General features: G+C 35.7%; 1 protein-coding gene across 19 annotated transcripts in view; it reads right to left on the minus strand.

Annotated features, from left to right (window-relative positions):
• Positions 1-16,572, minus strand: part of Stat92E (Signal transducer and transcription activator Stat92E) — a 141,265-nt gene that overhangs the window by 61,917 nt on the left and 62,776 nt on the right. For 7 of the 19 annotated variants that reach the window (XM_067121083.1, XM_067121078.1, XM_067121081.1 and 4 more), the window contains exons 2-4: positions 6,180-6,319; positions 4,788-4,947; positions 3,038-3,130 (exon numbers count right to left, since the gene is read on the minus strand). In XM_067121083.1, coding sequence (XP_066977184.1) covers positions 3,038-3,130; positions 4,788-4,947; positions 6,180-6,313 — 387 coding nt within the window. In that variant the 5' untranslated portion in view covers positions 6,314-6,319. Of the gene's footprint in view, positions 1-3,037; positions 3,131-4,787; positions 4,948-6,179; positions 6,320-7,777; positions 10,648-15,328; positions 16,108-16,248; positions 16,325-16,572 lie in introns of those variants that run through there. The other 12 variants (XM_067121080.1, XM_067121087.1, XM_067121071.1 and 9 more) reach the window with 9 other exon arrangements.

Here is a 16,572-nt window from a genome sequence, read left to right on the forward strand (position 1 = left end):
AATGTAGAAAGATACTTTCACAAAAGCAATTGATCAATAAAATTCCCAAAACAAAGGGCAAAGGCTGATAGCAGTGTGATGAAAAGACAATGTGGCCACATGAAAGAATCAGGGTCTGCTTACTTAAGGAAGGAGAAAGTTATCTGTTACTATTCACAAAGGGTCAACAAGGTTAAGTCTAGGTCAGGTGTGTTAGACTGTGTGATGTATCACTAACTCTTGCCATCCTCTTGAGGTTTGATGAAGAAGCAAATGTCACGTAGAGCTTCTAGTGGAACCTGTAAAAAGGGTAGCCTGTACCCGTAACTTTGGTCAATTCTTCTCTCAATCTGAAAGGATCTCCTGACAACTAGAAAAAGGTTTTGTCATATCTATGGGGACAAGAAATCTGATGAGGCGAGATGCTATTCCTCACAAGTTTGGCAACAGTCCAACTGAAAAAGTTATGTTCACTGTAAGCAGGGTCACCTCCAATTAAGAAAACAAGTCTCCAGAACATTAATCTGTTGCTATTTTCGTTCACTGTAAGCAGGGTCACCTCCAATTAAGAAAACAAGTCTCCAGAACATTAATCTGTTGCTAAAGTCCATGGGTAATGTAGGTAATCTTTGTGCCACTAAGCAGAACATATTGCAACCCATCTTGGAAAAAATGATGTTGCAGCAAAACCATCTGGTCTTGCTTGAAGAACCTAATGAACCAGTACTTGTCCTTGGAGGAATATAACTGATCCAATCAACTACATGGTCCGAGGGAGGCGAGATGTCTAGAAAATGGTTGCAGTCACCTTCACTGTTTGGAGCTGCCTTTTTCTAGAAGACATGGCACACTATGACATCCCTGATACATGCCTGGAGGCAGCCATGATGTCGGCTCCAATTCCTTGGTAACCTCCTGTTCTGACCATCAACTATCTCTGCAAGTAGGGAAGGCTAAAGCCCTAGGAAGGGAACCCGATGTTGAGGAAGAACTGTGATTCTCCTTTAGGCTGAGACTACTGCAGTCAAAAATGAGGAATCTTCCCAAGTCATTGCCACAAGTGATCACATGGCTTTTAAGGATGAAGTCCTTACGGACACAATAACTTAACCCATGAAAGGAACATGAAGAGCCTAATCCAAACCACCAAGCTAATATTAAGGGTATCCAATGAACATCTAAAGCAAAAATCTTACAGCTGGTCATAGCATAAATTTGATCAATGATTTTCCCAAATCAGTTCTAACCAGCCAACAAAGATAAAGGAGGCTTCATGCTCTTATTGGCCAAGCATGTATCCAAGTCTGTTTGTTCAAGGGCACGGATCTTGACTGACAGTGACAACTATTGTCATGAAACTTTTCCAACCCAGCCCAATATAAAAGTCTTCCATATCATCCTCCAGAGATTGAATTAATTCTGTTTACAGGGATGGAATAATTCCATCTTTAGATATATGTACTGCTAGTTCAACCTCTTGAGGAAGAAAAAAGTTAGTCACTAGGTCATATGTGGTTTACTGCCCCATGATCACCTAGGCATTCTTTAGTCCAAGACCTTCTTTTGAAACTTGTTGCATCATGGAAATTCAGTTTGCTAACTCCTGCAGTCATAGGTAACACCACTCCTTACCAACAAAATCCTTACAACTTACGTTTGATGCTGCCAGTTTCTCCAACAATTAATGTACACTGATGAAGATCAATGCAGATGCCCTTCACAGGAGTGACAGCCTTTAATAATCAATGTAATCCAAGAACTAAAATCTGGAACAAGGAGTGTTATTCCATTCCTTGTGTCAAAATAGCTGCCACCAGCAGAGGAGCCAGAAATACACAAATGAAGGCTTCTCCAATGTCAGCAAGCCTGTATCTGGGACAGACAAGCTAAGGCTGCCTATAACCCTTACTTGAAGAAGTCTGAGCTATAGTACAGGATCAGCTGGTAGTGAATCAATCCAAGATATGTGAATCTAACCTCCTGATAAAAATTTCCCTGTTTGTATCTTTCCTCACGATGGTGAGAGCAGAGATGATGACCAACACAGGGAAAAATCTTTACTTCACATCATAAATGGCACCATGGTCATCAGATTGCCAATCTGTGCTGAGTGATCACTCAACTTTACAGGAATGATGACAGCAAACATAACAGCACTGAAAACTGGCTGTGCCTAGGTCAAAATGGAGTTTTGTTGAGCTGGATTAGTCTAAAAGGAGGCACAAAGAATCTTCCACAGACTCCCTGAATGCCTTAAGGAACTCATAAGACTATTTGTAGTTGGGTGCTAACTCTTACCAAACTTGCATTCTGGCCCAGTACAATCTCAGAGTCAAGAGGAAACAATGTTCCAGCAATCTTGAAGAGAGCCATTGGAGCAATGAAATGTTTCTCACAAAGTAATCCTGTCCCAAGAAATTATGCTACATTTAGACCATCCACTACTTTGACAGATTTCCAATTCAGCAGAAACTAATAAAGATATGATATTGTCAAAAAAAAAAAAAAAAAAAAAAAAAAAAAAAAAAAAAAACTCAAATCAAATGGCCTCAAATCTAAAGGCAACAGAGATGGCCTTGCTACATATTGCTTGGATTTGAATGCTGTTGTTATTAAAAATATTATCTTTACCATTAAAAACTTTTGAAAAGTAGTGCAAAATTTCATTGACAAATACAGAGCAATGCATTACTCTACAAGATTCTGACAACTAAACTCACTTGGATCTTCTTAAAATTTAATTCAATTTACTTTCCCCAAAACAGTAGCAGTAAATAATAACATATGTGTTTTTCAAAAACAACCTAAAAAAAACTTACACAATGCCAGTTACAGCACATATTATACAGAATGAACTACACGAGTTGTAATTCTATTACATTAATTATGCTGTGTTAATCATTTCACTATCTCACATCTCATAAAAGCAAGGTACTGTAATGCTTTACCCTGACATCTTGATCTAACTACCCTCAAATAAGATTTTCAGAGGTATGTCAAGAACTTGGACAAATAACTAAATGTTGTTGTCTGACGAAAAACTAACAATGTTACTTACGCTTTCGTGTTGTTGGACGAGGTTAAGTTCTGTATTTAGACAATTACGAATGATTGACACAAGGGCCAATGGATTAGTATTCAGGTACCGAGTCTGAAAAGAAATGAATAACAAATGTTTAGTAAGTGTTAATTATATATTGATGAAATTTTGGTTGGGTAGGTTTCCATATGTAAGGCCTTTTTCCATACCTAAGAAATTACAAGCTAGTTTAACCAGACGTGCACTAAAATTTCTATATGCTCTTATGGCTAGGCACCTAAGATGAAAATTTTTTCAAGATTTCTGAAGAACATGAATAGCAACTACAGAAACAAAGGGAAGAAGGAAAGCACAACAGAATGCAAATTAGCTGAGAGCAAAAGTGATGCTCCAGTTGGCCTTAAAATTAGGTTCCTGAATTAAATTTAGGAGGGTTTTAATTTACAAAAGGGTTCGAAGCTTGAATAACTCTCTTACTGTAGTGCTGCCACAGCTAAAAATTAATAATTCCATGTACTGTACTATGAGTATTTACCGAAAGTATTCTACAGTAAGGTCTGTGGTACGTCTTACATAATTATGGCATATGTGAAAAACGAGACATCATATACCAATGAAAATGTGACAATTACCATACACTCAACATCCTGCCAAACAATGAGAGACTGTTTTTACTTTTTTATTTGTCACTTTAGTTAACCTATTACAGGTGCTGCAACCTACATCTTCTAATTTAACATTGCAGGCTAGAAAGCTTGTTTATCAACACACTTAGTTTGCATATAACCTATGTCGCTTGCAAGCAATTTTAAACCTCTCATATTCATGTGAGTCACATTAGTTGAATGGCTACCATACAACTTTTAGTTAGTTATGAACTGATCTTGTTAAAGCTGTGAAACTGCAGCAACAGTTTTATGCTGACTGTACAATCATGTAATTTCAGCAAATCTGGTGGGAGAAAAGTAATAACAGCTGGTTTAATAATCACATTTAAAGTTGCTACAGGTCAAAATGTACAAAGACGACAAGCCATCCGTTGACAGAAATGCTATGAACAAATACCTTCACATAAAGCTGACATTTATATTGTAAATGTTTACAAAATGAAACAGCCACAAATTTATTTGTAAAGAATTTCCTTTCAACACTACAACCACTGTAACCCAGACAAAATCCACTTACAGCTCAAGATCAACTGAGAGTACATCCGAATGGATGGTAAATCTTGAGTAGGTATCTTGTTTTACAGGAAATACTGTAGATAATGCGCAATATGTAAGGAGCACTTACTACTCAGTATAATTCAACCGGTCTTTTAACAAATACTATAAAGCAGCTTTTGGTTTTCCCCGTAAAAACCAAATACTGCATATCCATTTAATTCACTAAAAATTTCTGTAATGCCACCACATAAATTATGACATTCTCCTTCAGAAATAGGATTCAAATACATAAAACAAGAAAAGGAAATAAAAGAAAACGTGGCGTACAGCATGCCCTTTTTCTTTAACAAAGTAAACAATGGCTAAATTAGCAAATTAACTAACTGAATAGTGTTCATTAACAACAACAAACATAGTTAGAACATAAATGCAGTGTAGAGTTAACATTAACACATTTTTGCCAAAAATAATGGCAATTCAGTATTAAATAAGCTATACTTTTAACTACAAAAACTACTATATTAGCTCCCTAACTACAATAGTGTCAAAATACATACTATACAAATAAGAAAGAACATTTCACATCACTTGTCTGTACTCACCTTAAATAAATTAGCAGCTTCATTTAAACGCATCCGCACTAAAAATAGGTCTTCATTGTTAACATAGCTCAATGATTTATTTTCCATCTCTTGGATAAGCTGTGATACGATAGTGTGAGCATACTGGCTGTGTGCTGGGTTGTCTGGATCAATTTCATTCCTGTTGTAAACAAAATAAATTTGAAAAATTAACACAAGCAAATAATATATTGTGGAACTGACCCTAAAAGGAAAGAAAAGATCAGCTAGAACCCAACAACTTCTATTAACAAGATTTGAATGTACTAGTAAATACCCAATTTCACTCAATGAGAAATTACTGATGGTCTGGCAACACTGATTTACGGTAATGGGTTCATGAAAATTTCTATACCTCTCCTTCACAGCTTGAAGTATTAGAGAATGAAACAATGGAGTCAGGAAAGATAGTAAAACCCTGGCAGGACAGGGTGTTACTGCCACTGTTGTGCAACAGTTACCTTGTTACTCATAAAATGTCATAGATATAACAAGGCTGGTATTATTCCTAAGGAATGTTGAAAGTGTTGAAGCAATAAATAATGTCCTCTAAACGAGAGAGATGACTTTAATTCCTAACTGCTAAAGGAGACTTGACTTTAGTACAATGAAGGCAGCTCTCTTGGCACTTTTCCTGTTTCAAACAAAACCTGCTGGATGCAGCCTGAAAACCTACTGAAAGTACTCCTCTGACAATCTAGTCCACTCCAGGCAAATTGTAATTCTTGAATTGGACCATGCAAAAAGGCCCTTTGTTCTCTACTCTTGTTCTCATGCCAGTGAACTTTTATCTTATTAGAGAAAAAAGGTGTTGAATCTCTACAAGAATTGCAATTTTGTCCCCTAAAACTTACTTGTACCCAGCAAAATTTTACTTCACTTCTATCCTTCAAAATTTTTCTTCACTTGTATCCTGCAAAATTTTACTTCATCTATCACTAGCATCCTATGCATGAAATAGAAAACTAAGTACTTCCCTTTTAAATAAACTTTCAGTGCTATTTAACAACACTATCACAAAAGACTATGTGGTATATTTTCATGACCTAACCATGGTATATGAAAATAAAAAGCATTAAAATAACAATCAAACTAAAAAGATTTATCATTTTTACCTCAACTGAACAGATAATGTACTAAAAACAAAGTGCTCATACCAGGGGACTAAACGATCTGGTAATCATAAAAAATATACAATTTTGTATTTATGGAATAACCTTAATTTTCTGTAGTTACTGGATGAGAAATTTCTTCAGCAAAAAATTAGGTATTTACTGCACATCCATATTCAGGTAGTATCCACCTATTAGCCACAAATAGCAAAAACAACTAGCCATTACTGAAAGGAGACATATAAGACTTAGACCTACTTACCACTGATGTATTTTTTCTTCAATCCATCCAGCCAAGTAATGTCGCACTTCGATGGGGAACTGTTCATTGTATACATTTTGAACCTGCCTAAGCGCGTCTTGGGGTAACTGTTGTGCTCTATTCCACAACGACATTGTGGTCTGAAAAGATGCATGAGAAAAATAATGAAATGATGAATCCACTGTTCATAAACCTACTAAAGGTATTTCAATGCTGAGACTAGATGATTCCTAATCCCAAAATCTGTGCTAGTATTCCCCTTATGTTAAAAATGTATTTAAAATAATTAGGAGTTTTAAAATTCAATACATTAATGAGTTAAATTTCTTTAAATCATGAAACGAAGTAATATATTGCAATATAAAAACCCTCAATACCAGATTGCTCTATGCAGTGATCTGTCTGCAATTGCAAACTTGTATATGTTAAGATATGCCCATAGCTGGTATAGCTGAGATGACGAGGGGTGGATACTTCATAAGAGTACTTGAGTGAGGAAGATAAGTCTTTTTATTGCTGTGAATTATATCACAGTCACCCTTCTGATAGTTCTTTGTCTCAACACCCATTGTGATGTCTCTAAATCTTGTCATTTCATTGTACCACAGAAAATGTACTTTGTCAGTAAATAATTGTGCAGGTTTTACATAACAAAACAACTTATCTGTTAACTGTATTGCTGGGCCAAAACAATGTACACTTTCCCAGAATTTTATGTCAAGTGTAATTCAAAATGGCAGACACACCGGTCTGTGAGAAAACTTTAAAAAAATGAAAAGTTCTACTGCATATTCTAAATGCCATTAGGGTACTGCAGAGTATTACAAATAATGGAATCCAATTACTGTACCATGCTGATATTCAAAACTCTCAACATTCTTAATTCTCAAAGGGCTAGGGTAACCCAGTGGAAAATCAGTACGTACCTAGTGTAAGGAAATAGTTTTCAAAAATACTCTTATTAAAAAAAAACTAATTTTTTTTAAAGTAGGAATACACTGAAAGGAAACCCTAAACCTAACAAGTTAAAAAAAAAAAAACTATACAAAAATAATATAAGATAACTGTATAAAGATTAAGGCCACCTTTGAACATACTGCATTGCACTTAATCACACACAATTTTCAAAACAACGATACAGTATTATAATCAAATCTAATACAGTACGTACTTATTTAACTTGAGAAAATGGGGATATGTAGCTTCTTCAGTTTCGCTGAATTCTGGATGATATTTACTGATGAGGGTGTTCTAAACTTTTAATTTTACAGATTACCTAATGAGTAAAATGCATTTTATTTATTATGGATACAGTATTACAAAATGACCAATTATATACTGTACGAAGGAAAAACTTGCCAAACAGTTCAAATACAATCATTATAAGAAAAGAGGCAACATCTTATATTAATAAGGATATTTTTGGAATGTAGAAGGAAATATGCATTTTGGCAATCATCCCTTTCTATCTTCCAATTCCTTGGCCAAAAATAAAGCTCTACTAAGATCTTAGAAACACAGTGCACCTGAAGAAAAAAGTGGTTTTGGAGGAAAAGAAAAATTAGTAACACAAATACAGACAACTAAACTGACATTACCTTGACCTTGGCTTCAATGCCTACTTTGTTAGGACTCATTGGTAAAGAAGCGAGATATCACGATCTGGTTGTGACAATAACACGTCTTTCTCTGGGAAATCCCTTGAGGTTTATGAAGCCGTGAAAATGGCTGAAGTGTTATTATCTCCAATCGAAAAAAAAAACAGAAAGAAGGAAAATTTCATTGGAGACAATTTCAACAGAACAGTGTATAAAATGATAAGATAGGGATGTGATAAGAGGCATTCAACGAAGTTTCAGCCAAATTCTGAGAACCCTATCAATAACATCTACATGAATGAGATAAGATTTTTTTTCTATTTCTTAAGAGAAAGCAGTCAGATAATCCCATGAGCAGGAAATACCACTCCCAAGTACCTAACTGGACCACATGACTCCTTTCTCATTCAAATCCAACCCAAATTATTTTCAATGTACAGTAAACTGTGTTTTACAAACTTATAACACGAAGTTACACATGCATTATTCAGTTATTAAAATTCATAAACAAGTCAAACCTCTCAAAATTTTCAATTTACCTACATCGTCCACTCTACTTTTGTACTGTAAACACCACAGTAATTAAATGCTGTACTGTATGTATTCATGTTTCCTACAAAAAAAAAAAAGCGCATATTCTTTTTTATAATATTTTTAACACTGTATATCTATTCATTCAAGGGAATTGCAAATTTCAACAACTTTCAACTTACAACAGTGCACCTGGCCCACCTAGGTGAACTTGGAACAACAAATTTGAAAACCAATCAGAGATTCTGATCAAGTGAACTTGCTTCACATGAGGCATAAAGACTGTCTCTTTAAGTTTAGAGTTGAAGAATCAAGTACAACACAAAAGAAGATGGAGACCAATTTTGTATCAAAACCGAGAATAAAGAAAACATAGGGATACAGGATGTAGGAGCTTGTAGTTCAATGACAAGTCTACATAAATACTAATAATTTTATTGTACACAGAAGATACCTACAAGGCTGTACAATCTGGTGATTAATTTCACCTTAGGAATTTATGTAAAGGTATTTTTGGGATGGAAATTCATGATGTAAAACAAGAGATAACATTCGTGAATTTCACACGTACAAAGATAAATGGTTTATGAGACTACTATGCTCAATACATGACATTACAAGCATATATGTACAGAATTAAAAACAACGGACACAACCTTAGAGAACTTGAAAGCAGAAGAAACAACTTCCCTAAAGCCTGCTACATTACCATTATACATACTAGTCTGAATACTGCAAACATTAAACATACTGTACAGAATTTCCTTTAATGATGAATAAAACACTTAATGATAAGTCTCCCCATGCCATCAGCAAGCAGGTCAAGACTCTCTACCATATTCCCAATACCTTATTAGAAATTTATGCCACAAAATGGGTTTGGCAGAGTACACAGCACAGTTCACTGGATGAATTAAAGCTGAAGTGTCAAACAGATAACAATTCAAATCATCACAACATTTCTTATACGCACTGACATTCAGTAGGGGTGGCAGAAAGGGGTGGAATGTAAGTCCCTAAAGCATTAGCATCACCTTAAAATTTACTTTCAACTTACCAATGCCTGCACATTTATAAAACAAAAATAAATCACTATTCAATTCAGTGCATTTTAATTTCTTATGTGAAATGTTCATAGGCTAGGCTGGGCTGCAACAGGAGATTTCATAGTCTACACATTCCTACCTTAGAGTCTAAGACGCTAAGAGTTGGAGGAGTAATGTCTGTGAATACCTGACCACAAGACTACAATAAACATGTTCCTATACAATTCAGGGCAATAAAAATAAGCCATACAAAACAACTCACGGCACTGTTGGTTTTCTGCTGGAAACAAGACAAAGACTGAAATTTATACATTTACTTGACATCGCATTTAGATGCAATACCCCACCACGACTTGTTTCACAAAAAAATTGAGTCCTCTACAAAACAATTTCCTGAAAGCTCATCATTCTTATCACAAGAGCATTTTATCACCGACCAATGGCTTGCAATACCTCTTCACTAAGTTTCTATACCTTGAGATGAGAAAGTTATGAAAAACTTTGGCTTAGAACATTAAGTAGTGGTTTTACCTTTAGTGTTTGCCTTGGCAGAAAATGTGCAAATTTGGAATATGAGTTTAAGTCATTATCAGTAAACATTAAAGGCTTGATCTGAGGGCTCCTTGTACAAAGCAGCATCTGTCATGTCATTTTGCAGCAGGAAATGAATGAAAATGCTGGTAATCTAAGTTTACGGTTTCAATAACTAACCAAAAGAGCAATGCTCAACCAACCATCTCATTTACAAGGGAATTCTCTGTGATTCATCAAAATCCCTTCCTGAGTCAATAATTACCATGCACAACATTGATATCCCACTTCCAGTTAAGAAATTAATTTGCAATGGAATGATCAACTGGCTATAAACTGTAAAAAATAAACCTGAAAGCATCTGAGTATTAAAACTTGTGCTTGGTTACAAATTCGGAAGACAAACTTTTACTACTACATATTTACCTACCACAATCAACACCGAAAATTTATTTCTAATGTATTTGTAAGTCCTGTAACTCAAAACACAACTATTTAACAGCAGACCTGGAACAACCCCATTCCTAAAAATCTTGAAGGGGCACACAACTAAAATTACAGTATAGCAAGAGCTATTCACAACATTCAGGTGACACTGTTGATGCAACCTAAAGATGTTGATGTAACCTAAAGATGTTAATCCTGTCATTACTATATGCCTATCAACAGAAAATTATCAAAGACAATGCTCCTTGTTCTAACAAAACAGCAGCAATCAACCACTGTGTGTAAGACATCTAAAGAAGAAGAAAAAAAAAAAAAGCAACATCAAAGGCTAGAAAAATTTTGTTCGATAAATCTGCCCCCATCCATCCTTATCATTTATCACTTTTTTGATGAGAATGCCAGCAAACCAATACCTTTGCCTGTCCCATACCTAAAGAAACACTGGCAAAAGGAAGAAGGAAGCAAAAATGAGTGGGATCTAGCCTCAAAAATGACAAGACTCGAAAGGGGGTTACAGAAATCAAAGTAAACAGATGCAGGAATACAATGAGAAAGCTTGGTGAAAAAGAGAATGAAACAGCCAATAAATAAATAAAAACTGTAGCCCTTATACATCTTTTGAACAAATGAGGGATATTGTGAACAGGAATATTAATAGCCTTTCCAAGAGGATATAAATAATGCATTTGCCTTTGGTTTGTCCATGGGGAGGAGGAATCTGCACCATGTACTTTGTCTTTTGATATACTGTACATTTAACAGAAGGTATAAGCAAAAAAACTATGTACTAACTACTACAGTTCAAGAGCTATTTCAAAACAGAGCATAATCAAAGCACTGACATAAGAGTACATCAAAGGAATAAAACACTAATGATGGAAAAAACATACAGCAAAGCTAGTTCCAATGTCAATAGGAACATGCATGAAGTCTAAAGACCTGTACTTTGAAGAAAATGACCCATAAATAGAATGGCTAATATTGGCAAGCTTTCATAAAGAGTTAACATGACACTGAGTTAATAATTACTGCATATTATTTTTCATGACACTGAGTTAATAATTACTGCATATTAAAAAATATTAAAATGAGAGAGAGAGAGAGAGAGAGAGAGAGAGAGAGAGAGAGAGAGAGAGAGAGAGAGAGAGAGAGAGAGAGAGAGAGAGAGAGAGAGAGAGAGAGATTTTCTATGGTTCTATGGTTAAAATCAGAGCAATTGATCATTCAATTTAGCACAAATAAAATCGTCCTCTCCTCTTTTTCTCTATTAATTTACTTCAGCATATAAACTTGGATGCTCTGTAATATAAGAATTTCCCACACTCCCCAGTCATGTTTAGGTTCATCTTACGGGTTATGTATCCGTGTGACTTGTCAAGAAGAGGCATTCCTTTACCTAGTTAAGGTACATAACACTACACTTACACTGAAGACAGTGGCAGGTGTTTCAGAAAAATGTGAGATAAATATTTATGTCTATCATGAATCCACACTCAGTCCTGTGATGTACATTAATAGTAATGGAAGAAGCTACAAAGGAAAATGAAAAACAGGCAGTGCACTAGGAGCTGATTAATGTTAACAGAACCTGAGGAAAAAGAGGGTGGAAATGTTTAAAAAGGCGACTGAGTAAAATGGAGACGAGAGGACCAAAAACGAACACAAGCAAAACGAAGTTTTATTATCAATGGAAAGGAAGCAAACAAAAAAAGGAGTGGCCATGTGGCTGTTGTGGGTGAGGTGTGAGAGTGAACTCTGTCCTGTACTGTGTACCAAATAACAGATATTGTCACACAAAGTGCTCAGAGTTGCAAAATATACATGGAGTAAGAAACTTTCAATGGCCAAAATGCATTAAAAGAGCAAATGAGAAAAAGATACGAGTTGAAAACCTTGTGGTATAAACAGCTTATCTTGGAAGTAGTAGAGCATTTCAGTTGTCTTAAGGACATACTGGACTGTGAAGCATGAGTTGAGAGGGCACCTAAACTATGGATGAAATGGAGAGTTAGCTAGATTAGCCTACTAGTAAATAAAAATGTCCTATTAGGGGAAACAAAGTTTTACCAATAAATATGACCCGTAATGTATGTCTGTGCACTTGAACCATGGACACTGACGTAGAAAATGGAGATTTTGAAAGGCGTGACAAGAGAATATTAAGATACAAGGAAGAGTCTGGTGGGAAGACTGTATCTTATTACAAATGATTAAATGCTGAAAAGATGTGTCCCGAGATAAAAAAAAAATTGATTTCAAAGACTGACAATTCGGTCACACGATAAGAAAGGCTGAGGAACAATTGGTATGGATAAGAAAGCATGGAAAAGACTGATACATGAAGGCCCAGCCCTAATAGGAGTTCATGCACAAAATACAGAAGACAGTGGATGGAACTATTCCATATCTAACCCTATCAAGGGAAAAGCTAATTATGAATTGTTTATAAAGATGAAAATGATACAATGACGTTTAAAATACAGCATAAATAACTGCTGTCAAACTTCAAAATCAAACCACTGCACATTATGGGCCAACTGTAACTTTCAATAATGTGGAGCTTTAACTGTAATGCTGGTGAAATGGCTATTAACTGAAGCCTTATATTGTCATTTGACCACGTCAAAAAACCCTCAACAATGTTGGCTAGCATTTAACCATGACTGATTATATTTTTACTTTGTCCTTGATTAGTTTAAAGTGAGAAATGCATGTATAACACTTTTCTTTGCAATTAATTACTACTCATTTTGAAAGAATCTGACCAATTATAAAGGTGTTAATGAAGAATTGGAGGTGTTTGTTATACAATTCTAAGAGAAACAGATGTCAGAATTACACATAATAACATAATAAGAGTGGCTGATAAGGTTGATAGCAACAAAGTTCTGTGCACAAGAACAAGGTTAAGCACCAAATTTTCTCTTTTAAAAAACATAAACACTAAGCAAATCATTTTATATAATTAAGAATAAATTTGGTATATTCACAATCAATTTCAATTTCAGATGGCAAATACATATCACAGCACTTATTCCAAGATAACGATGAGTAGCTTTGGGAAGATGTACCATTACTAATCAAATGATTATTTTTTATTTTTTCTGGTGTCTCTCAAGTTATTTTATCTGCTCAGTCTTTACAAAAAAAAATACAGATATGAAGATAACGGAAATTAATATGTTGAAATAAAAAAATTTCTTTAAAAAATGCAACTGACCTCTATGTTCCTATTTCTCAAAACTACATTTTCTTTTAGAAAAGAATACTTTGCAATTTAACACAATGCCTAATCTCGTGGCTCCTAAATGACAACTATATCTCTTCCTGATGGCCTAGCCTACATAAAAAATACTATATATGGTACTAATGTTTAATTCGTGCTGGCCTCAAAGTAAAAACTTTCTGTACAAGCCTCATACATATTAAGAAATACTATGTGGCTTTCTCCAATGCTGTATTTTATAAAACCTCAATTTGCATCTGCATTACTAAGAATGCAGGAGTTGCAGCGGCAATAAAATGCATTTGACAAGAGAAAAGGTTACTTATTTTACAGACTCTCCTTTCCTAACCTAACCTGACTTTCATCATCTCCCCAAGGTCCCTTTTGCAAATATTCAGAGGTGAAGGACTAAACGAACCCAGGACACAAACTATAACCTGATATTCTCAATAAGAAAAAAAAGTACAATACAGAGTGCAGATCTCACTAGCCTATGTTATGTTAAGTGAGCCTACCTCACCATGAAATATATTAGCTTAGTCCTGGTTTGCTATTTTCTGCATATTTAGTTAATGCTACTGATTTGTAGTCAATACATGTAGACCAACTGTTACAAAAGAGAGAAATTAAGGGGTTATAATCATTTATGGAGATGACTTAGTTTACAAGTTATCTCCAACAGTAAGTGAATGGTTCTTAAGCTCCAAACAAACATGGCATCGGATCACCACTGTCACTACAGAGCGACATGATCAAGCAGTATAATAGAAGAATCTTCACAACATCTCTTCTTCTTACAAATGATGGCAGCGCTATTTATAAGTATTATATTAAGCCTTCTTAAGCTGCTTTTGGTATTTATTAGTATATATTAAGCCTAGCCTACAGTATATGCACACTAATATTTCTGTTTGCTATTCATAGGTAGCCTATGTATTAGCCTAGGCCTTGGTTGCTTTATAAGAATGTTACCTAGCCTAGGGTTCTCTTTGACTTTTCATGACAAATAATTCTTTTTCGGCCTTTGACCCTTAGCCTAGACTAGTTCTATGTAATCGAGTATGCGAAGCGACCTTAGGATAACCTAGCCTAGCCTATTTACATTACAATGAACCTTATGGGAAAATTTTGATTTAACTAGGCTAGCTACTGATCAGAAGAAAAATGGCCTAAAGCAACTAGGCTTGAATGTATTTATATAGGTTTAGGTTATTTGACGATGGTCTACATTATTAAATTCTGAAATTCAATATAAAAGCCTGCTAATGAAAATAAATTCCTCTGGCTAAGCTATAGGTAGCCTAATTCATAGGGTTAGCACAAGAACCCAATATGAGCCTTGGCCTATTCTGCGATGATCGTTCATATGTACGGCAAGGAATAACAATTCAGTTTGTTCCTTAAATTTATGTCAAATATAAACAGCAAACGACTACAAACTAACATTATTAAAAGAAAATAATCTCGGAGGTCGGCCTAAGAACCGCTGCGACTGAGGTCAACTAAGAAGCCGGTATAAACTTAGTTTACGCTACGAAAACAGCACAAGACGATTGAAATGTGTTCCTATCATCACCAAAAAATGCTTTGGCACGTTAAAAAATACGCGTTAAAATCATGGGTGATAAAGAAAAGATGCAGCGGGTCTGTGAATGGGTCGTTGTTTACAGCCATGGACGAATCCACTTGTTCCGTCGGCCCAGCTCGCCCACACACACTCCCCGCCTTATTTCGCCTCCCCAGCTCCTTATTTGGTCGCACCACACTCACCTATGGTACTCTATGGGTGGCGAGGTTGTCCGAGGAAGCTGTCACGACGATATCTCACAGACTATTATTGTTTCCCCACCACAAATTGTCTCTCACAGATCGATTCATCAAAACACACGCACGTTTCCTGGAAATTTTACCTTATATGGCAGGCACTCGGTCACGTGACTCGCTCCCTCCCAAGTGCCAACTCCCCTGCGCATTTCTCCAACAACGCGACACTCGAGTGTTTCACGGCTTTCCTTCACTTCTGATGTGCATTTGGACCTCGCTTGTCTCGACGGTAGGCGAGAGGAAAGTAGTTATTTAATAAATAAATAGCGAGAAAGTCTTTTCAAGCGGCGTCTGGCACGCTTGCACTGTTGCTTTGGGAGCAGAGCGCATGTCTTCTCTGTACCTGCACATTTAGAATTTCCAAGTATTTCACTCACTTTTCAGCATGTTTGATATAATCCCAACATAAAATGTCCACACTGACCGATAGACCTACTTTCCCCTATAGATGACTAGGGCAAAGTACTGCAGTGGAAAGCAATTAAATTACATTCGCTTTTATGCAACGTTATAGTCGATATATTTGCGCTGCGAATTAACTCTGACAAAACAGTGTTAGATGATCTCGTGGTAAACTGTTACAATAGGATAAAACAATGTATCCTAACAGGTGTATGATGGCGAAGAGCAGTCACAAAATCAATACTTGCAGGAAGAGATTACAGAAGTTTGCATGACACGCTAATGGAGAATGATTACCGAGCCAGCGATTGTCACCAAATCTCGAATGTAAATATTCTGCTTAGTAAAAACGAGAGTGATTAGGGAATTTCGCATACTCTTGTTTACTCTTTGACTGTTTTAGAAGGGCTAGATTATTATAATAACGGTCAAAGTTCAGTGGATATTTCCAGCACGTCATGTACCTTAATAATCTATTTTTGTGAAGGGCACAGCGGAGGACCCGAGTGACCCCACCCAGCGGCCGCAAGCACTCTTACATACGCAGCACATGTTAGCGGGAGAGTTGAAGGAACTAAAATTGCAACTGCTTGTCATAGCACAACACACGACATAACCAACAATATCAAGAGATAATTTAGCTGTAAATTTTTGCGTAGTTTTAAATGCATTTCGTCATTTAAATACTTAACCTCATCCCATACATTATATTCTATTATATTCCTATGGCGGTAACTCAAACCCCAAGGACATTCTTTATTGAATATTGATATTTCTTTTAGCTTGTT

Source organism: Macrobrachium rosenbergii, chromosome 19 (assembly GCF_040412425.1).
Source record: "Macrobrachium rosenbergii isolate ZJJX-2024 chromosome 19, ASM4041242v1, whole genome shotgun sequence".
Classification (NCBI taxonomy): domain Eukaryota; kingdom Metazoa; phylum Arthropoda; class Malacostraca; order Decapoda; family Palaemonidae; genus Macrobrachium; species Macrobrachium rosenbergii.